At 36.5% G+C, this 23,242-nt stretch overlaps 2 protein-coding genes across 3 annotated transcripts; one reads left to right on the forward strand and one right to left on the reverse strand.

Annotated features, from left to right (window-relative positions):
* Positions 1–192: 192 nt before the first annotated feature.
* LOC135154441 (uncharacterized) lies at positions 193–13,085 on the reverse strand. Of its 2 annotated transcripts, XM_064100586.1 has the most exons (4): positions 13,006–13,085; positions 3,677–3,795; positions 1,966–2,128; positions 193–1,266 (listed from the first exon to the last, which is right to left on the reverse strand). In XM_064100586.1, the coding sequence occupies exons 1-4, from the start codon at positions 13,061–13,063 to the stop codon at positions 1,184–1,186; spliced, it is 423 nt and encodes a 140-aa protein (XP_063956656.1). In that variant the 5' UTR covers positions 13,064–13,085; the 3' UTR covers positions 193–1,183. The 2 variants fall into 2 exon arrangements, 1 of the variants encoding a protein (XP_063956656.1); XR_010293833.1 differs by lacking the exons at positions 3,677–3,795; positions 13,006–13,085 and adding an exon at positions 7,071–7,092.
* An 834-nt stretch (positions 13,086–13,919) lies between these two features.
* LOC135154442 (uncharacterized) lies at positions 13,920–22,869 on the forward strand. Its single transcript, XM_064100588.1, has 4 exons — positions 13,920–14,237; positions 20,277–20,366; positions 21,607–21,762; positions 22,135–22,869. The coding sequence occupies exons 1-4, from the start codon at positions 14,135–14,137 to the stop codon at positions 22,419–22,421; spliced, it is 636 nt and encodes a 211-aa protein (XP_063956658.1). The 5' UTR covers positions 13,920–14,134; the 3' UTR covers positions 22,422–22,869.
* Positions 22,870–23,242: the final 373 nt, after the last annotated feature.

The raw sequence follows: 23,242 nt of genomic DNA on the forward strand, positions 1-23,242 counted from the left end.
ATCTGTTTAAATAATCCGAATTAAAATCTAATTATTAATTGCATTTATCGTTATAAAAACAAGAAAAAAAATCCAACCGGTGTGATGGAATGCCACATTTTTATGCATATTGCTAATATCCGTATCGCGATATTTCTTTCATGTACAGTTTTTTTTTTTTTTTTTTTTTAAGAAGAGACAAAATGATTCGGGTTTAATGATATTATTTACTTACAGTTTAATGACTTAACGAGTACGCATTTCCAAACATAAATTATTGTAGGCTATTATTCAGCTAATATCATCGAATACCTGTTGAAATTACCAGGAGTATCTCGGTCGGAGGAAAGTATAAACACACACACCCAATAAGGAGGAAACAAAACAAAACAAATTCTTGCAGACACGTTAAAGATATAATTGATTGGAAAAAAATTATTTGATAAATCCAAAGGGGGAGGTTAATATATATATATATAACACGTGCTAGTGTAATGGATGAAATGAAGATGGTGTTTCCGGTCACCCTATGTTTCATTATTTGAAGCGTCAAACGAAGATTTTCGGGCGATATTTTTCTTTTCTTGGCTTCATTTTTATAATAAGAAACAGACACGGGATACAAGTGGAACCTGGGAAAGGTAACTCAATGTCTTATTAATGCCATTAAACAAAAAAGAAAATAATTAATTGAATGTAATTGAGACTCCGATTTTTGGTATGGTTAATAAATATTTACAGGTTCTTGACAAATGTATTATGATTAACTTTGATTTGAATATTCTGTCTTATGGTGTATTAGTAATTTCTATCCATTAGCTAGTTTGCATTTCTTACAATTACTTTGTTTCATACTATTTTGATACACAGAGAGAAGGGTTTTATCTGTTATGCATTTAATTAATCATTATTATTATTATTGTTATTATTGACTGTAAACTCCATAAAAACATGTACAACAGTGAAACTTTACATTCAAGGGAGAACAGCGTCTCAGTAATATCATGGTAATGTATATATATATATATATATATATATATATATATATATATATATATATAATGCATACATTCATTTCACTCTCCTCTAAATATTTAATTGTTGACCTTTCCCATACCCTTCGTGATTTTACTAGAAAATTTGATTAAAAAAGATATAAAAAAGTGATTTAATTCCACGATGATGTCTATTTGCCAGAGGTTCTTCAGGCGTAGCAGCAATAGCACCCAGTATTACACGAGGTGCAGCAAGGACTGCCTATCATGTATCCAGCACTGCGTTTCACAGCTGTAAGTGAAACAGTAAACAATGAAAACACGTAACCTAAGGTAAACATTTTCATAAAAAGATGCAATGATACAAGAACAGAAATATTTATTATACAAGGCAACAAAAGAAATCTGGTTTCATGATTTTGTTGCAGACGAATGGGTGCCAAAATAAACGTGTCCAATGTGAAAGTGGGAGGGCGATATATATTTTGGGCAATTATTATCCAATCGAGCAAATTTATTACCCAATTATTAGTTTATATCACCCCATTTGGACAGATTTTAAATAATAGTTGTGAGGACAGTATGTTGCCCAATGATGGTTAAAAATTGGGCCATTTTTGTCCAACCTTTTTAGGCATGTTAAGAGTATAAAATTGTCCATGTTTCATGAGTTCACAATATCGAACTTTTCTTTCAGATCATCTTCAGTAAATGTTCCTACAGATGATCTGAAATAAAAAGTCAATAATTGCAAATTTAAACTCTCCTATTTATTCGGAGTTTTATTCGTATCATGGATATTGAAATAATATTGAGAAGTACTAATATCATATTTCATCATTCTTTTTGTTTCCATGGTCGTCAAAATTGTTTGGGGTCTATTGTTCCAAGCCCCTTAATCTTTAGGTCAGTGAGAGGGGGGGGGGGGGGGGTGGTTGTAAAACAAACACGAAATTGGGGGGAAAAACTGTGGCATGCAAATATGGCTTACCTCTGGGAATGTGAGCTGTCAAATCGTCGTTCACCAAGTCCATTGCAGTTTTATCGATAGCCTCTTGATCGCCATTTGTATCGATCACACGAGCACTCGTGATCGAAACGAAAGCTACCAGGATACAAACGAAGACAATAGCTCTGGAAGACATGCTTGAAACCTAGGAAGGAATAAATACAAATAGAAAATAAGGTTATAAATCAGAGAATGAACAAAAAAAAGTTGAGAGGGAAATAATATAAAATGGAATAGGGAGAAATCACAAAACTCAGAATACAAGGAGAAAAAAGTTTACCACTAATGGGAAGAAAAGAAGACGAACACGTTAAGAATAAAAGCAAGAAATTCAGAAAGAAAGATAAAAAGAGGGAGATGAAGATTAGAAAGAAAGCAGAAAAATACTAATGACATGTGAAAAGGCATTAAAAAATAAAAAGGGAGAACAATCATAATCATGTGGTTTACACCACTCGATTCAAAATGCGCATGCGCTGTACGGGTTTCCGCCCTAAAATTTATCATGAAGCGAATAATCACTGAAAAGCATAAGGGCTCTAAGTAGTTTACGCCCCTACGTGCGCCCAACGATCCACAGAGATTCAAGAAGCATAAGGGCGCTAACTTTTCAGTCGACTGTATTATCTGGAATTGCTTATATGTTCTCGTAATTTCTTAAAATGAATTTAAAGACATCTTTTAGTTTTCTTGTGTGAAAAATAGAGGAACTAATCAACGATAACATTGGGAAATTTGTCTTCAAACATTGCTCACAAACTCTAAATGCGATTTTGTCGAAATCGTTTTTGCGTGCGTGAAATCAGTTAACGTCACTATGCATTCTCAGGCGACGATATGTTATTGGAATATTCGAAAGACCCTAGTAAATGATTTGTTATTTGTATTCGGAAGGAATCGGTCCCACTTTATTCGGGAGAATTCGGGTTTGGTGTAGGAGACTAACCCGCCCCCTTTTTCCACTTTGCTGTGACTGGATGTAGAATTTGTTGATGAGGTAATGTTAATCTGCCCAAAGGTAGCAACATACCTTGGCGAGAGGTCATCTGCTCGGAATTCCAGAAAATTACGTCTACTCGTCCATTTCGAGGCCATTTTGTAAACAAATATTTTTTTTTCTTCAAATGTCTTGTTTTTCAGTATAGACACTCATGAATGCAGTTAAAATATTTTTTGTAAGAAAGGTGTGATATTTGCTTACTTAGATATGCAATTGATATATTTGAAATATGTTGCACATTTTGCGACAAACAAGAGAAAAGAAAATGGCTGCACGGGGGGGGGGGGGGGGGTGGGCTGGTTTGCTCCTTTTGCGACGGGGCAGGTCCGCCCCACTTTTATTTACATATAGACCCATACGCCTACAAAAATATTAATACAAACATGACATGACATGCAAGTATATCGGTATATTTTGTTTTCCACAAACCAATCAAAATACAAAGCATAACTCAATTGAAAACAGTATCAATGATTAGAAAAGTAAATATAAACAAATACAATCTTGAGCGTTACATTTAAAGTTGGTGGATCTAAACTAAAGTAAAGCAAGAGCTTGTTGTGAATATGCCCTTAAAAATAAATACGCAATTATAAATTAACAGCTGGGAATGAAATATAAGCTTGGAGAAAGTAACATAACTGCACAAGGACGAAACAAATGTGGAACAAAGAACTGGGACACACAGGTTACCTGACAATTCAAAGAGAAGAAAAACACAGAAGACCCGTCTATCGTGGGGGAAGAAGAGCATGTTTTGACGTATAACATGAACAACAGAGTAGATTGTTCCGTCGCAAGGGAACCTGCAGCTGTAAATATGAATACATGCAATGTGTTTACATGGCAGACGGAGGCAGGTGCGGATCCAGGGGGGCACAGGGGGCACGTGCCCCCCCCCCCCCCCCTTGAGAAGAAAGACCGAGGTGTGCCCCCACCCCCTTTGAAATTGAAGACCCTTTTTTTTTTGCTTGTCAATTTTTTCCAGTTTACAAATTATCCTTAAGTTCCGGTTGAAGCCTTTTTTTTTTTTGGCTTGTCAAAATTTTCCTCCAAAAAATTTGCCCCCCCCCCCTTTGGAAAATCCTGGATCCGCCCCTGGACGGAGAGACAGAAAGAGAGCGACCGGTAGACAAGAAAATAGTAACAAAGGAAGCAAACATGAAAAAATATTTATAATATGTTAATAATACATGGTAAAATTTCCCTGACAACCGGAAGTCCATAACACTCCTTTTGACCGTCCTAAGAACTGGCCTGTACACACAAGCAAAAGTAGGTTAATAAAAATATGTGCTATATCATGATAACTTTCATAGATTATCGAACGAGAAGTCGTTGTTGTTCCAATATAAAAAAAAAAATGTTTGGCGTGTTTGAACACTTCATTTTGTTTCATATATCACTGTTTTTCCCTATGGGCGAACTTGCCCCGCCTAATCGGCGAACTTGCCCCAGGGTGGAGCAGGTTCGCCCTGCAGTGAACATTTTCTTGACGGCCCATTTTTGCCAAAACCATAGGCTATGCATGGAGCTATTAAAATAGCTCCATGGGCTATGCATGTCCTCTCCGCAAATAAGGAATAAGGTAAATGTTACTTGACCTTTATACATCCTAAAGCACGACCTTCCTGCTAAAGAAATTACGATTCTAGAAGAGCGTGGAGGGGGGGGGGGGGAGTGGTGGGCTCGCCCCGCTCTCCCCTAACTCTCAACTAAAGATACAGGGTAGTAGTTGCAGCAAACAATTATTTCATGAGTCTTTTAAATCAAGGTTAATTGCCAAAATATTATATAACAGCAAGATCTGGTACGGTTATGTAAACTTATCTTTGTAAAATCATGAAATCTTAGCTCAAGAACGATAATTCTGATGATCACCAACACGAGAAAATCATATTTTGGACAGTGTATTATCAATGCTTCGACAAAAATAACAATAGTCAGTTCTTGTATAGCGCATAATACATTATGAATAACGTCTCCAAAGTAGGCTCTCCTAAAGGACTTGAATATTATTACCCCGGCTTTAGCTGGGCTACCTAGGCGCTCAAGCATTCAAGGAATTTCCTCCTATACCGGGTACCCATTTACCTCACCCGGGTTGGGTGTAGCACAATGTGGATAAATTTCTTGCTGAAGGGAATTACGCCATGGCTGGGATTCGAACCTACGACCCTCTGTTTCAAAGTCAGAAGACTAATCCACTAGGCCACTACGCTCCCGACACTACCCGACATTTGATGGAATTATGTGCTTATTTTTCTTATTTATCAGCAATTACACATTTTCTTCGAGAGCTATTAGGCACATATAATTTTTTTTCTTTATACATAACTTTTGTGGTAATTTCATTGGATTCTGGTCGAACTAATTTTTTTACATTCTTACCAAAACTGACATTTTTTCTTTAAACCCTTTCTGACGCCGAGCAGAAAGACTTTGGCCAAAACTACAAAAATACACCAATGTTCACCTAAAAAATCGGCAACTTGCAGTAAAAGACAGCGGTTCGATTGGTACCGAACTCACGGAAAATGAGAGTCAGTATACCTGACATTATCGAGCCAGTTAATTAATACCGGCAGAAATTTTTAGAAGAAAAAAACTCTTCACATTAAGGTCTAGTTTCAGTCAACAATCACGCGATACAATATTAATTATTTCGAGGTCGCGAGGGCTGGCACAAAGCAAAGATAATACTACACCAGTGGCGGACCATGACCCGGACATGCCGGATGAGACAAAGAATACAGTGCCCCTCCAATCATTTGTCTCCTTCGGGGCACGGTCCGCCACTGTACTACACTGTAAAAAATATTGGGTAAATTTTTTACCACCACGAGAGTAATTATGTGTCCAACTAATTTTGGGAAGTATTTTACACAATGCGGGAAGCCTATTGTCCAGAAAGGTTGAAACAATAGGCAGCAATTACTTTAGAATGGGCAAAATTTTCATCACACTGGATAAATAAAAATGCCCAAAAGAAATGCCAAATATTGGTTCGACACATAATTAACCTCATGGAGCATTTTTACCCAATATTTCTTAGAGTGTATTGAGCAATCACATTGCTCTCAAATATAGGCCTAGTATCAATTGAAAATGTATTAGGCCTACTGCGTAATGTCCACGGTGATGTAAATGATAGAGTGATAACGAACTGTAAATCAATTCGTGCTGCTCCCAGATTATAAAAGAAGTAAACAAAAATATACAAGTGTTATGTAGCCATTGGCGGCGACATGTGATGCCGCCAGTTTTATGGGAAAACCGAAGAGTGATTCGTCTTGAAATAGAGTTTCGGGAATATTTCCAATTTCATTTGCTCACAAAAAATGGAAATTTAATGAACACATGACGAAGTATAACTCAAAGCCTCTTAATTTGGTATACTTATCTAAAAGGAGCAAAACATTTCTAGTCGTTGCCTTTGTCTTCATGTACGTTTGAACTGAATGTTAGGAATATGATACATAAACAAAGACAAAAGGGCATTAGAGAGCTATATGATACAGATTTAATGCTATGCGGTCCCTATATATGCATGCAAACCTCCGCATCCAAACAAATATTAATAAAAATAATGGTGACACAGTGACATGATGTTGATTTATTTTTGACCAACTATTTATTGTTACTTTGATTGCATGTCGTCAAAAACTAAATGAATCTCATTTTCTCAAATGTTGACAGCGCAAAATATTACAGAAAATACAAGGTCAATAAAACATCAAACATAATGCATTTTATGCACTATTCAGTAATCAACCTTTACTTGACGATTTAAAGTAAGTTTTGATTGTTTTTTAAATGATATATAGTTTTAAAGGAGAATTCTGTATATCCAGCCAACGCTAACACCCTAATGACTATTTTTTTTATTATTTCATTTATGCTCCGGATTTCTTTCCCATATTTTCAATTCCATTAACTTTTTTTACTATCTGCATCGCGACCACTGTCGACGTCACATTTTATATTTTCCTTTCTTTCTTTTTCCTTTCCGTTGATGTATTTCTTTTTTTCCCCATGATAATATTACCACCTTTGTCAATATAACGTGAATGATTTGCACTCTTACTACGTCCGGTGAGCTCTCTTATCTTATTACGCATAAGCTGATGATTTTTCTATTCCAGACTTTCCGGTTTCTCACATTGTTTGGTGTAATGTTTTTTTTTTTCCTTTCAACATGAATGTATTTATGATATATCTATCAAGTTCTTTATATCTACCGTCGTCGATTTTTGCCTTTCTCTGCATTTCCATTTATTCCAAAATGTCATCTGCCATCCATTCTTGTATATAGTATTACATGGTATTACAAAAGACACCAGCATGTCTGTAGCACTCTAGATTATGCCCTCTTAAAAGCCCCCTCACACCTGATCGAATGTAGGCGGACGAAGGGTGACAAATGGGAAAATACACGAATTGCACGCGAATTCAACGAATTCAAAATAAAAATTTCCGTCAAATAGTCCAGGATAGGCCCCATAGAAAAGGGGTTGAACCTTGTTTTATTAGAAATACAATGTTTTTTGATGGTTTCTTGTCAATTCGAGGGTGCTGATTCCGAATCTGAATGATGCCACTCTTGTAACCTTGAGCATTTTCCGCAAATTGGCAAAATCCAATATGGCCGCCAAATATGCAAATTACCCATGAAAATCATAAAATTGCCCACACATTAACTATAAAAGCATATAGTTGTTGTGCAGAAGTGAAATACTCGTTGTAAAAACGATATTTGACAAAATGTTTATTTTATTGATATTCAAAATGGCCATCATAAGCCCCTGTATAGTTTATTATGTAGGATATGAATGGGGAAAAATAATTTTAAAACAAGAGCACTATTTATTGCATGTGATTCTGACCTACGAGTCTGAAAACATCATTATTAACAAAACTATGTCATCTGTATTCTATTTAATGTGATAAATGTTGTATTATGATATTCAAAATGGCTGCCATAGACCCCTTATACTGTGTACAATATATAACAGGGGACAAATAATTTTCTCAACAATTGAATTTGCTTAAATATAAAACGCCAATAATTGCGAAATATTAGTGTAACAATGTCTGACAACATGACTTCTAACGAGACATATCACTTCCCTTGCCATTTCGGGAATAATGCTGTATCTTGACATTCAAAATGGCTGCCATAGGCCCTTTCTGTATTATGAGCAAAGTGAATGAAGAAACCAATTTTCACAAGAGTAAGAACAATAAAATAAATGTAATTATAATCTACGAGTGAAATATTATCTGAAAACATGTTTTCTAGTGAAATATATCATTTCATTTTTCATGCAAAAGATAAATGCTGTATTATGAAATTCAAAATGGCCCCTATGGACCCTTAGAGCATTATCTACAATGGAAATGGGGACAAATAATTTTGTAAGAATTAGGATTTGCCTGATTATGAAATCCATATAATTCTGTTGTATGAGGAAAATATTGTTTGAAAACGTGATTTTTATGAAATATATAGCATTTCCTCTTCCACGTAGTTAATACATACTACTGTGTTTTGACTTTCAATATGGCCGCTACAAGCCCTAACTAAATGATGTAAAATGTGTATAAAGAAACTAATTTTCACCTGAATGAGAACCAAAAACCGCACGTAACTATTGTGATGTTTAGGTAATTGTCTTGAACATTACTTCTAACTAAATACATCACATATTGGTCAAGAAGGTGATAAATGCCTTACTTTGACATTCAAAATGGCTGCTATTTAGGACCCCAAGGCATTATGTACATTGTAACTGGGGACAGATAATTTTGACAAAGATTTTTGCTATAAAAAGTGTTTAATTTTGATGTTAGTGTATTGTCTAAACCCAATTATTTCTAACGAAATATATCATAGCTTGTACCATAAAGGTGATGAATGCTGCATTTTGAAATAGAAAATGGCCGCCATAGTCCCCTATCGTAATATGTAAAATTTGAATTGAGAAAGATAATTTCCACAAAAAAGCATATTGCAGCCATTTTGAATGTTAAAATATAGCGTTTGTCACCTAAATAAAATAAGAAATTATCTATTTCGTTAGAAATCATATTTTTAGACAATATTTCACTCATGCATGCAACACCATTTAGTCAAGCAAAGCCAAATTCTGTTAAAATTATATGTTCCCATTCACATTGTACATAATATGCCTACCGTTAGGGCCTGTAGCGGCCATTTTCACTTTCAAAATACATTATTTACTACCTACCTGGCAGAATAAATGATATATCTTGTTAGAAATTGTGTTTTCAGACAATATTTTACTCTTATATTACAATTACATGCATTTTATGGTGCTGACTCCTGTGAAAATTGGTTTCCAAGATCGATTGTACAAAATACAGTCATGTCTTTGGCGGCCATTTTGAAAGTCAAAATTCAATATTTAACAGAAACATGAAACCGAATAATATATTTCGTAGAAAATTATATTATGCAGTATTCCGTTAATTTACAACAAAAACATGCATTTTAGCGCTCACCTTGTGATTGTTATTGTCCTCTCTAACATTGTACATAATTAGGGCCTTTGGCGGCCATTTTAAATATCAAAATAAAGGATTTATCACATACATGGCATACATTAAATAATACATTTTGTTAACAATATGTTTTTAGTCATTATTCCACTCGTTTATCTTAACAAAATGTATTTTAGTGTTCACTCTTGTGATTTTTTTGTCCCCATCCACATTGTACATAATAGTGTTAGGGTTTTTGGAGGCCATTTATAATTTTTTTTTAAATAGATATAGATCATTACAGACCATCGAATCGATATTGCATTTAATGTGGATTATTAGTGGATCTCTGGCAATTGATTCCATGGGTCAAATCACCTCTCCAGCAGAAACCATTTCGCATGCGTTGATTATGTACACAGCATGTATACGTCTGAACAAGGAGTTACCTTGGTCTGAACACGTACACAAACGATATGCCTCTAGTACACAATGTAATGGGCATTATGCTTTACTTTCCCCAGAAATGGGGGATTAGATTCGAATTTCCGGGGGGACCACTTCCATTGATGAGTGGATACCAGGCACGACCATGCGGTTTCGAAAAGCACCCTAAACAAGGACAGCAAGGCTTTTCCAGATTATGAAAATGCATCTCTTAACAAGTATTTAGCTTGTGAAACCCTACAAGTATTAAAAACATATCCTCCTTTTCAGTACTTTAAACATCGTTTTGACACCCTTATAACGTTACATAGGCCTATACGTAACGTACTTGCCCACTCTTTCCCTTTTTACGCGTGGTCGCGCCTGGTATCCACTCTTCAATGGAAGTGGGCCCCCCCGGGCGGCCTTTCGAGCTCTGGGAGGAACCAAATGTGGCTTTGTAAAGCCGTCCTTAATCGGATATATCGCTGTTACCATAGTAGCAACCATAATTTTGCACACGAAACGCAGATTGAATGTTTCCGTTTCAGATGCGAAAGGAAAAAAAAAATATCATGTCACACAATTTGCATCGCAAGACAGAGTTTTACGACCATGACGACGGGCCCAAAAGTCTCTTCCAAAATCAACTACCGTCGCAAATAAGCGTTTGCGTTCTCCAACGAAAGGTCGGGAACTGCAGCCGAAGGCAAACGAAGGGTTGATATAACCAAATAAGACGAACGAACAGTGAACAATGGTTTGAGATGGCGTGCGATTAGAAACGAAGACGAGGGAATAGATCGGGCGTTCTTGTAAATTTTTGTCATCGTGTTGCTTCGTTTGGGTTCTTTCGAGATCGGTCCAATTTGGCAAAAGCGCGATGAGGTACTATGCGGGACAATGACACACGAACGATAAACAAACGATTACCGCAGACTAAATAAGAGATGCGAATTCAAACAGTTGACCAACGATTGTTCAATTCGTCGAGAAATTTTAAACATGTTCAAAATTTCCTTGCGAATTTCAATAATCGCACCTGTAAGTTCAGAAGATGTACGAACCCAAACACGAGGGGTAAATATGATTTACTATCAGTTACCATTGTAAAAGTTTTTTTTTTTAATGTCTTTCGCCGAGCATCGCAATGCATATTTCAGGCAATTCGGTTAGGTGTGCATGGTGTGAGGGGGCCTTAAAGCCATTTTATCCACATTGCTCTTTTATCATACATAAATGAGAACGCTTAATGCATTGTGCATACCACTGTGTGGACTTGTAAACAAAAATCTACGTTCTGTGACTGAACAGACAGTTGTACCACCAACACCCACAAGAACAATGCACTCTATTGCTGCCCAAAATCTTTACCCTGGTCGGGGCCTTTCGTCGGAGTGCTATCAACCGGGTCTGTTGAATTCCGTGATGCAGTTTAGCGTCATACCAAGGACCCCGAATGTGTAATACGTCCTTATTTCAGATTTAGATTTATAATCAGCAGAAATGACATAAATATTGATACAAATCATTTTCATACATTTATAACAAATATTTACGAAACAAATCATTATCGCCCTACACTGTAAAAAAAAAAACCTGATTTTACATAAAAAACCCAGAAGATTTTGCAAAAAGCAATAACAGAATCATTCTGTAAATTCATAAAACATGAATTTTTCTACAATTTAACAGAACAGGTATGTTTAAAAAGGCGAAAGGGCTGTTTTATTTAAGGAAATGTGTAAGACTCCATACACCAAATACCAATTTCCTTTAGGATTACGCAATCTGGTAAGATTACGGGTGTTCTCGAGACTCTGCTGCAGGAACTTCTTTTATTTTAAAGGTCAAGTCCACCCAAAAAAATGTTGATTTGAATAAATAGAGAAAAATCCAACTAGAATAACACTGAAAATTTCATCAAAATTTGATGTAAAATAAGAAAGTTATGACATTTTAAAGTGTCACTTATTTTGTCACAAAACAGTGATCTGTACAATTCAGTGACATCCAAATGAGACAGTCGATGATGTCCTCCACTCACTATTTCTTTTGTTTTTATTGTTTGAATGTTTGAATTATTGTAGTGTAGTGTAGAAATAATGTAGGGATTGAATTTATGGTAATACAACTTAAAAAAAAGGTTTTACTTACAAATTTACCCTTTCTTTTAAAGTACTCTCTCCTGTGTTTACAAGATTTTGAATTCAAAATTAGAAAATAAGGATTAAATTGGTTTGTACATTCAGAAATCTAACCAAAGTCAATTTAAACTGCACCCCCCCCCCTCCACACAAACCACTAAAAAAATACGCTAGGCCGCGGTGGGATTCGCCCACATGACCCTCTAATTGCAAAGCGAGAGAAGAAACCGTTACACCCTGATGTTTCCATAGAAAAAAAAACCTCTTAGACTCATTTAAAAAAAAAAGTATTTTCCAAACTCTCTATTTTAAACATCATATTTCATCTTTGGATAACACTATATTATATAAGATACATATTTATTTTTAATCCATTATGTAATAATACTAAGCAATAACCTCTGCTTATAATGTACATGTGTACCGCTTAATCTTTATTTTATGAGAAGTCTCTAAGCATGCTAGCAGAGTAGCTGCTAATTGGTTTACGTTTCATTTTAGGAACTGCTAGCACCAGTGGTGTACAAATGGGGGGGGGGGGGCTGGTTTACATTTGCCCCCTCCCCAAAAACACACACACACGCAAAGAAAATGAAAGAAGAAAAGGAATGAGAGAAGTGTGAAAATATAATTCACTGACTATTATGTGAAGATATATCACAAAATTTCATTTTTCAAATAAAAATAACGAATTTTTAGCTCGCTTGCTTCAATCACTAGCAACTTTATTAAAAATAAATGTTACTCCACTCCTCGCCCCTCAAACCTTTTTGCTCATTACGACAGTGGCTAGCACCACCCTGCCAACGGTGAAAAAGAGCATATGGATATAACCTCTTTCCTAGAAGGTAATGTAAGCTTGCAGAATTAATCATGTCCATCAAAAATTAAGCTTAAACCCTATCTGACGCCGAGCAGAAATTACAAAAGTAAACAGCTACTCACCTAACAATTCGGCAACTTGCAACTTCTCTGATAAACCGATGAGTGGTACCAAATTCATGGAATATGAGCGTATTTAAAGAGAAATTGTCCTGTATACTTAACCGTATCAAGCCAGTCGATAATACCAGCAAAAATTTTAAAAGAAAATCAACTCTCCACGTGAAGGTCAATTTTGAGTCAACAACCACGCGATACAAAATATTAATTATATCGAGGTCGCAAGGGCTGGCACGAAAGCAAAGTTTATACTATAGAGCAATCAAATTGCTATGAAATATAATATCAATTATTTGAAAGTGTATTACTGGATAATATACATGGGGATAAAAAGGATAGAGTGATAACGAAATACAAATTAATTCATGTAGCTCCCAATTAAAAAAAAGTACTAAATAATGTAAAAGTGTAATGTAGCCTTTGGTGGTGACCTGTGATGCCGCCAGTTTCATGGGAAACCCGAAGAGTGATTCGTCTTTGAAATAGGGAATTGGGAATATTTCCAATTTCATTTGCTCACAAAAAACGTGGAAATTAACACATGCATGCCATGACGAAATGTAACTTAAAGTCTCGTAATTTGGTGTATTATTGGTTGTATTATATGTAATACATTAATGTTAATGCATTTCATATGTGTTTTATCATGATCACTGCATGTTTTATACTTATTTTATCTTTTAGTAGTTATAGTATAGAGGTCATACCTATTTTTGGGGGGCACTGATAGAGCTCATACCAATTTAGGTGACCTTTGACCCGGTCGACCATGGGGCCCGGGTCAGCCACGACCTTTGGCTAGGTCAGCCTTTAACCACATGACATTTGACCCGGACGGCCTGACCCAGACTTCCGGTCAGCCATGACGTCACCATGAAATGGTGTTACGCCATAGCTACGCAACCACCAAGTAGCTTCATGCAAATATGGACGCAAATGTGGACGCAAATGCTTCGAAAATGCCGTCTAGAATTTTACGTTTATAATGTTGTATGATATCGTATGTATTTTGTTGGAGTTGGATAAATAATTGAAACTCGAAAGGAGAACAATTTGAACAATTCTGATGTCATAATTTGGACAAAGTGGACGTTATTCAAGACTGGATTCTGAGCATACCCCGTCGGATCTAATGCTACAGTCCCATCGGTATCATTTTGCTGCATGCGTATATTCGTACGGACAGTTTTTACTGGTACTGACAATGAACTTTTATTCAATGATCATCCTATATGGTACGTGCATATTGATTTTATTATCATATTTACTACTTTTATTGTGACCAGTACTTCACATTCCGGGAATTTGGAATTATGTCTTTGAAAACGAATGCTCATAATGGCGAGCCAGTTTCATCTGATTTCAAATATAAACTACCAAAACATTTGACCAAACGAAGTATTTCAACAGCAGTGAAATACCTATATGCATCAAGTACTCACAATGAGAATGATATTATTGACCAGAATACGGCTTTGACAGAGGAACTTTGAAAGATATACCCATCTCTTAACAAGCATATATGTCGGCATTTTATTCTCATCGATCATCATGATCATGGCAGCCATGATGTCCTTGAACTTGAAAACGGCAGTTGTCATGTAATACCTATTAGACAACAAGGCCGTCCAGATTCCACACATTCCACCATCTCTATTGAATCTGAATTATCTCACTTAAAGGCGCAATTAGAGTCTATTGGAAAGAGTGTTGATACCCTCATTCAAAACGCTAAATCAGTGAATTCTGATAATAAGAAAGGATCACCTACTTGCGATTTCTCACAAGATCCTTTTGAAGAGAACAATACATTAAGAGACAACCCTATTAAAACACACGATTTTCAATGTGGTACGTCTTTTGATCACCAGTTAGCAGATTATCGTAGCAAACAAAACCAACAATATGAGTTGAAAAGTCGCTCTGCACCCCATCAACAAAGGGCGAATTCTTCTCGCAACATTGATGTCTTGTTGATAGGGGACTCTATGTTAAAGAAAATTGATCCATCTAAACTATCTAGGCGATTAAATGTGTCTTGTAAATCATTTCCTGGGGCAAAAATTCAGGATGTATCGGAGAAAGTCATCCAGCTAACTAAGAAAGATGCAGTTAAGGAAGTTATAATACATCTTGGAACAAACAATATAAATTCAGATGATGAGGATCAAATTCTCACTTAAATCTCATCACTTTGCGAGGAAATTCTCACGAAGACCGAAGTTAGTGCGATCACACTGTCTAGCATCATACATCGTAACCAAGAATCTCATACTCAGTGGAGTAAGATCGACGCGGTTAACGCATGGCTAAAACTTCTGACCAATGAGAGAGGATGGAATATGATCGACAATAGCGCCATCTATCCCGATATTCACCTTCAACAGGACGGTGTTCACCTCAACGGAGCCGGTGTCATCGAACTTGCGAAAAAACATCATTCGCCACCTACGACGGAGTTCAGCGAAATTAGCTGATCGATATTCCCCAGATTATCGACGAAGCAACCATCAACGGAAAGCAAGAGATCGAATCTTCCCCCGAGACTGGATGGATTCCCTAAACACAGCGAGGAGACTACTAAACCCGAACTCTTACTAGAAGATAATGAAATTAAAACTCAACCAGCAACTACAAATGAACCAAATGTTTTACCTTTAATGCAGATATTGAATTTTTAAATAAAGCTGATGATGTGAACAACAAGCCAAAATGTAACAGTAAAACATTATTTCTAGTGGATGGTAAAGTTCCCCCATTACCAAAATGAGCGAAATTTCTTCTGCTAAACATTCGTGGTCTCGTAAATTAAATGGACAATCTTCGTCATTTATTGTTTGATAACCAAGTTGAACTTTTATGCTTAAATGAAACGTTTTGCGACGAGACAATCGGTGACAATGAACTTCTCATAGAAGGTATGCGGATCGAACGCAGAGATCGAAATCGTCCAGGCGGAGGCGTTGCTATATATTACAGAATTCTTGACTTATTTCAGAGGACATGATTTAGAAGACTCCTCCCTTGAAATGATCTGTTTGCAAATTCAACTTCCATTCCAAAAGAGTATTATTGTATTTTGTATTTACAGACCTCAACATGTAATATAACATTTTTTGATAGGTTTGAGACAATACTAGACTATGTGACTTGTCCTCGTTCATCAATAAGTGAAATATTTGTTTTGGGTGACATTAACTGTGACTACTCGAATTCCAACTGATACTCAAATAATTTTCGCAAATTGGATTTTCTTATGAAATCATATAACTTTTCGCAGATCATCGATTTACCTACCCGTGTAACTGATAGAAGCGAAACTCTTATTGACACTATCTTTACTACCAATGTTGATACTTATTTTACGTAATAATAAATCATGATCAAGTGAGTCAAAAGCTTTGCTTAAATCAACTATCGTTGAACATGGTTGCATATTGACATCGATAAGTGATCACTATATGGTGTACGTTATTCGAAAACCACATTCCACGGCACATGTGTAAAAATAACAAAAAGTTTTGAATTACAGATTTTTTAAGCACATTGATTCTGAAGAATTTCAGTATCTATTATCTCAAGCCACATGGGATGTTCTCAATGATACTAAAAATGTTGATGACTACTGGGCTAAATGGAAGACTATTTTCATATCAATAGCTCACTCTCTTGCCCCTGTTAAAAAGGTTAGGGTGAGAAATAATCCCGATCCTAGGATCGACTCCAATATTCGTAAATTAATGTACAAAAGAGATAAGGTATATAAAACTTGTTTGCTAATGAAGCAGAAGTTGAATAGCTCAAATGAACATGAATATAATGTTCTTTGGACCTCCTACAAATCTTTGAGGAATGTAGTCAACATTTCTTTGAGAAATAGTAAGAGTCAATATTTTAAGTCACAGATTAAGTCTAACTCGAATGATTACAAAAGTATGTGGAAATGCATACGTCATCTGATCCCTAAACTACGTGTTGCACTCCCAAGTGCCTTACATATTAACGGTCAAACTTATCAAGATGACGTTAGCATATCCAGTGCCTTTAATGATTACATTATTAATCTTAATGCAAGAGAACAGCTACCAAATGTTACCAACGTTGATCCAGGTAACCGTTCTTCAATATTATCCAATAGTCACCTTAATATGTGTGCTTCTACCTTGGGTGTTTTTTAATTTGACCAAATTGATTGTGATTTTGTTAAAAATTAACTTCAACTTTAGATATTTCTAAAGCAACCGGGGTAAATGAAATAAGTGTAAAATTAGTTAAAAGTGCCGGAAATGAAATTATTACGTTCCTCACTGAATTGATAAATTTATAATTCAATTGTGGCACCTTTCCTGATGAATGGAAACAGGCAAAGGTGCTCCCCTTGTTTAAGAAAGGAGATGTAAATTCGATGACCAATTACCGTCCGATATCGATACTTCCCGCTGTCAGTAAAATTATCGAACGAATAGTACACAAACAACTTTATGACTTTGTAATTGCACATGATGTTTTAACAGAAGTACAGTTCGGGTTCAGACCATGTTACTCGACGACCTCAGCACTAGGCGCACTTACTGAGTCATGGCTAAAAGCCATCGATGAAGGACTGGTAGTTGGTGCTCTTTTTATAGATCTGAGGCGTGCATTCGACACGGTAGATACATCTTTAATGTTAAATAAACTAGAGCTTATAGGATTGTCCCCTACTGCATTGTCGTGGTTTAATTCATACCTATCAAATAGAAAGCAACATGTTGTAATTAGACAATCTAATTCTGATCAACTTATTTTAAATCAGGGCGTACCTCAAGGGTCGATACTGGGACCCCTCTTATTTTTTATATACATCAATGACAAGGTAAAAGTGGTAAAGAATGGGAGTCTTATAATGTACGCCAATTATACTACTTTGTATTGTACAGGTTCTTCCCTTAATGAAATTCAAATAAAATTACATGAAGACCTAAATAACATCCATCATTGGATAGTTAATAATAAATTAGGTTTAAATGTAGACAAAACTAAATTAATCCTTATTGGAAGTAAACCAAAAATAAATTATTTTGTAGTTGAAGGCATCTCTTTAACATATGACGGGACAGAGATAGAGCATTGCTCCAGTATAAAATGTCTCGGAGTAGTTATTGACCAGAACCTTATGTGGAATGATCATGTTAACTCTGTTTGCAAAAAAGTATTTGCGGGTCTGGCAATGGTAAAACGAATCCGTCCATTTATATACAATGACACTATACAATTATTATATAATTGTTTAATCCAATCGCAAATGGACTATTGCTGCGAGATTTGGGGGAAACCGTTCAAAAACGCAGACCAACAAAATCATTAAACTTAAAAAACGGGCTGCGAGACTTATTCTAAATTGCAACATGTACACTCCTTCTAAAAATATGTTTACGGAGTTAAATTGGTTACCATTTAATCAACGTGTCAAGTATTTCAGATGTGTCTTCATGTATAAATGCATTCACAACTTATCTGCTGACTACTTTGGCAAGTTTTTTCGCCAACTTGGTGAATTTCACAAAATTAACACCCGACAATCAGCAAGAGGCGATCTCGTACTCCCTAAATGTCGCACAGAATACCGTAAAAACGCATTATTCTATGACGGCCCTTCCCTATATAATAACCTACCAACTGAAATAAGATCTCAAATTAGCCTTGCATCATTTAAATTTCATTTGAAGAAGCATTTAGCATTAGCTAATCATGACCCATAAGCATTCTTCTTTTAGAGCTGTACCTCATTAACTTACGTAATTAACATTCGGTCCTCTATTTTGATTCTTCTGTTCGACTCACAACTTCAGCTTACTTTCTTAATTTTACAGATTTTGGCTAATTGTAATTGTAACAATACACGTCTTATTACTTTCACGTCATCTGCTTTTTAAATAATTGTACTTTTATTGTCAATTGTATGTTTCATTATTTCCTTCACATGTACTTACTAATTTATTTATGCCTCTATTATGTTAGGATGTTGCTATGTAAATGAATTGTTATAACTGTTATATTATGCTATGTACACTGTCACAGGGCCCCATGGGAGACCAACACATTGTTGAATGGGCTTCCTTGTTTTTAAATAAATAAATAAATTAGAATGGAATAAATGTCATCCCAGGGAATTACCCTTATTGCACCATATCGGTATTGCACCACCATTGCGTAATCGTCATCGCCACGTATTGGTGACTTTCGGTCGACCTTATCACACAATGCAGCGACGTTGCACCGCACGGGTATTTTTAGCATATGATACGATGCACAAAAAAAGAAGTATGATTTCTATACAGTTTCCTATATAAAAAAGTGAAAAGTTATCTTTCTCTGCCTACCAGCAGATATGTCAAGTGCCTCGCGGATCACGAAGCGATCACCCCATGCACGGCCAATACGCGTCATTGAACTTGGGATATCCGGGGTCAATGCTATTGGAAAGGTAAAAGCCGACTCTCTCTGCCTACCAGCAGATATGTCAAGTGCCTTGCGGTTCACGAAGCGATCACCCCATGCACGGCCAACACGCGTCATTGAACTTGGGATATCCGGGGTCAATGCTATTGGAAAGGTGAAAGCCGACTCTCTCTGCCTACCAGCAGATATGTCAAGTGCCTCGCGGTTCATGAAGCGATCACCCCATACAAGGCCAACGCGCGTCATTGAACTTGGGATATCCGGGGTCAATGCTATTGGAAAGGTGAAAGCCGACTCTCTCTGCCTACCAGCAGGGTTGTCAAACGAATCGATTTTTATGGGCGCTAGCGTGCAGAGGTTTGTCAATTTTTTTTATTTATTTATATAAAAGAATGAATAGGATACATTCGGCGTGGAAGGGGTATAAAAGTTGGAGAAAACGGTTGATGTATCCACAGAAACCAAGGGCAAACCCCCTATGAAAGGCTCCTTTACCTCTGTTAACATTATGGTTATATACACCACCCTCCGTTTGTTTCCATCATAACCCTGCCTGCACCTGCCCGCAAACGTCACACAATTATTGCAGTAAGAATGCCACCTTCCTATCAATATCTCTTGGGGCTTTATTAAACTAAAAAATAGTGAATTTCTTCGGAGCATTTTATTAATCGAATCTGTATTTCAATTCCAACAAATTTATTTCAGTTTTATCTTATTTTATTAATTTTATGTTTATTTAAGACACCTTGCATATTCAGTAATCTTCAGCCGAAATAAACAATTCTTCATACGTATTATAATGAATCCCCTTGCTTGTCTTTTTTATTCAGACCCATGCCTAAATGGAAGGACCTGCATCGTAGAGGGCGGTGTTTATCGATGCCTGTGTGCAGGGAATCATGTTGGACAATACTGCCAATGTAAGAACGATTAAATCTATGGATAATCATATATAGGGTCTAGGTATAATGCCGAATAGGGTTGGCTAAGCGTCTTTTCATGATAATGATAAAACAATATAATTGTAGCCATCGGTTTTTAAGAACATATTGTTCTTGCCACTCAATAGGACATTTTTTAGCAATCGCTTCGCAGCCTTTTTCGAAAATAGGTGACTCAATCCTGGACTCCGTCGTCCTGGATAAACGACAAATTTGCAATATTTCGTCCCGTCTGAATATCAAGACGACGTGATGATGATACAACAATATAATTGTAACCATCGGTTTTTTAGGACACAAAATCAGTGTCGTCCTGTGTTTCATCAACATTTGTGTCCGACAAGTTGTCAGTTCTGACATCTTTCCTTGATGTTCATTGGCTAAGAAGCACTGTTACTATGGCAACTGTCGGATAAAACAGGACTTGTCGAGTAACACGTCTGGCGAGTCCTTTCATGAAACATTCCCCAGGACTCTGTCGTCCTGGATAAACGACAAATTTACAATCTATCGTCCGGTCCCGGTCCCAATGATGTAGTGTCCCGGTCCACCAACTTAGGACAATGACCTCTTATCTGTCCATTGTGATTTGATGGACATTGTCAAAAGAGTTGTTGTGTTGTGGAAAGCGTCTGAGAGGTGGATGCTAAAATAAGATAAGCAGCCGAACGTCTAATTGCCTCGCCAATGCGTGCAGGCTGCGATGTCCGTGCCTGCAAAGACATGCAAGACCGCGAGTTGTTACCGTCGTCTAAGTGAGTTTCCGCTTCCTCAACGCGGAACAAATTTGAGAATACAGCAAAGTGTATTAAAAATATCAATCAAATGGAAATGACATCTGAGAGGCCTTTGTCTGACCTTGTTGAACGATAACAGTAGTTTCGGAGCTACCAAAACATTGAAAAAGGGATATTTTCTTTAGAGTACAGGGCAAAACTGCTGTTTTTATTCAGCAATTTCTGACAAAGGTTTCCTGTTTGGTCTTTGTCATGAAGGGCCTTTGACAATGCATTTTCAAGGTTATTGAAAGCGTTCTGCATTGCAGTGCACAATTTCCAATCGGTGCAATCACGTAGCATTGTATGCTACGTATTAGAATCCAACGATTGACTGGTTGCATTAATCTGTGTTAAGGTTCTCTGGGAAAATTAGCCATTAATATCTCGTGGTTATTTAGGGACTTTATTCCCTGTTTCTCTCTCTCTCTGTTGTTTTCCAGCTTGCCGAGTAAGATGGAACATGCATCGTCCAACAGGCAAGTTATTTTACGACGCGTTCCGCCCCGTTGGTGGAAAAACAAGACTGTCATTCAAAATGCGAGGACGTAACTCATATATATCAATCAAACTCGAAAGTGAATGGTATGCCATTTTTGGTAAGTGATACAGCATAACAGAAGCATATTATCGTAATAGAACTGTTTTTACTTATACAAGTCGTAACTTTGATAATGATAATAATTATGAAAATAGTAACGGAATCATGGCGTCATTAACTGCAAAACGTAATGAATTTTTATATACGTCACGAATTCAAATCGTCATTAACTGCAATACGTACCGATCTGCTTGCTACGTCATTAAATCGTGACGTCAGTACACGCATTTATGAACAAGTTGGCTTTCCATAAGAAAAGGGGCCCATTTTATTAAACTTGTTATGATAACAAATTCGCATTTAAAGTTAAAACCTACTAAAATCTTTCAGTCTGATAGAAAATTTCCTACATTTTTTTCCCAAACTGCAGGGATATGCACTGGGTTTGCCACGTTTCGATACGCTACCATAACTATGATGAAAGACCTGGTGTGGAGCCGAAGCAAAAGGTCTGATCCTCTCTCCCTTCGGTCCGGCACATCAAGATTCGACTCGTATTGGATTGAAAAGACCGATAGCCATTTTCAGCTGGGACTTGGTGGGAACTCGACTCCTGTTGTGAAGATACCATGGGGCAAACAAGAGGTCATGACGACAATTGGCTTGAGTGTCAGTCGTGATACAGAGTGGAGAGCAGATCACCCTTGCTTTCATTAGCAATATACACAACCGGCGAACATCACCCGTATCATCATCATCATCCTCTTCCTCATCAGCATCCTCATGTCACCACCACCACCATCACCATCATTATGATCATTTCATCATCATCATCGTCATCACAACTACCATCATCATCACCATTATCACCACCATCTGGAAACCCAGCTATACAGCTGTACATTTACCCGTTGATGGCCGTGATGTATTAGCATGGAACATACATCATTATTATAATCACGATCACCAATAAGAACATCATCATCATCATCACCATCATCACCACCATCGTCATTATTATGATTAGAAACACACCCGTTGATGTCCGTGATGTATTAGCAAGGAACATATCTTTTTTAACGATTGGTAGGAAAAAGTGTAAAGTATTCGTGGATTATTTTTTTTGCGATTGATAGTGCATAAACAAGCGTGGTAAACAGTCCCACGATTGATCAATCGATGATGATTATGATGACGCTGATCCAGATGAAAAAAAAAAAGGAAAAAAAAACGAAAGCATCTTCCTTCACGAAAATGAAAAAAAGGATAAAAAAAGAACAAAAGAAAAAATAATTAAAGTAGAAATCAAGAAATGAATAAGTAAAGAAGGAAAGAAAGAAAGAAAGAAAGAAAGAAAGAAAGAAAGAAAGAAAGAAAGAAAGAAAGAAAGAAAGAAAGAAAGAAAGAAAGAAAGAAAGAAAGAAAGAAAGAAAGAAAGAAAGAAAGAAAGGAGGGGAAAAAGAAAGATAAAAGAAAGTAAGATTTACTTTTCTAATTTTGTGGAGGGAGGGGGGCATTGCATGGCACATACCGAGTCT

Source organism: Lytechinus pictus, chromosome 6 (genome assembly GCF_037042905.1).
Source record: "Lytechinus pictus isolate F3 Inbred chromosome 6, Lp3.0, whole genome shotgun sequence".
NCBI lineage: Eukaryota > Metazoa > Echinodermata > Echinoidea > Temnopleuroida > Toxopneustidae > Lytechinus > Lytechinus pictus.

Coding starts and splice junctions, on each gene's coding strand:
- LOC135154441 (XM_064100586.1), bottom strand. CDS start 13,063: ATGAATTTGGTACCACTCATCGGTTTATCAGAGAAGTTGCAAGTTGCC. Junction 3,796..13,005: donor GCAAGTTGCCGAATTGTTAG/GTGAGTAGCTGT, acceptor TCATATTTACAG/CTGCAGGTTCCCTTGCGACG. Junction 1,267..1,965: donor GACAGCTCACATTCCCAGAG/GTAAGCCATATT, acceptor TTTCACTTACAG/CTGTGAAACGCAGTGCTGGA.
- LOC135154442 (XM_064100588.1), top strand. CDS start 14,135: ATGCTACAGTCCCATCGGTATCATTTTGCTGCATGCGTATATTCGTAC. Junction 14,238..20,276: donor TTCAATGATCATCCTATATG/GTACGTGCATAT, acceptor TTTTTTATTCAG/ACCCATGCCTAAATGGAAGG. Junction 20,367..21,606: donor TGTTGGACAATACTGCCAAT/GTAAGAACGATT, acceptor GTTGTTTTCCAG/CTTGCCGAGTAAGATGGAAC.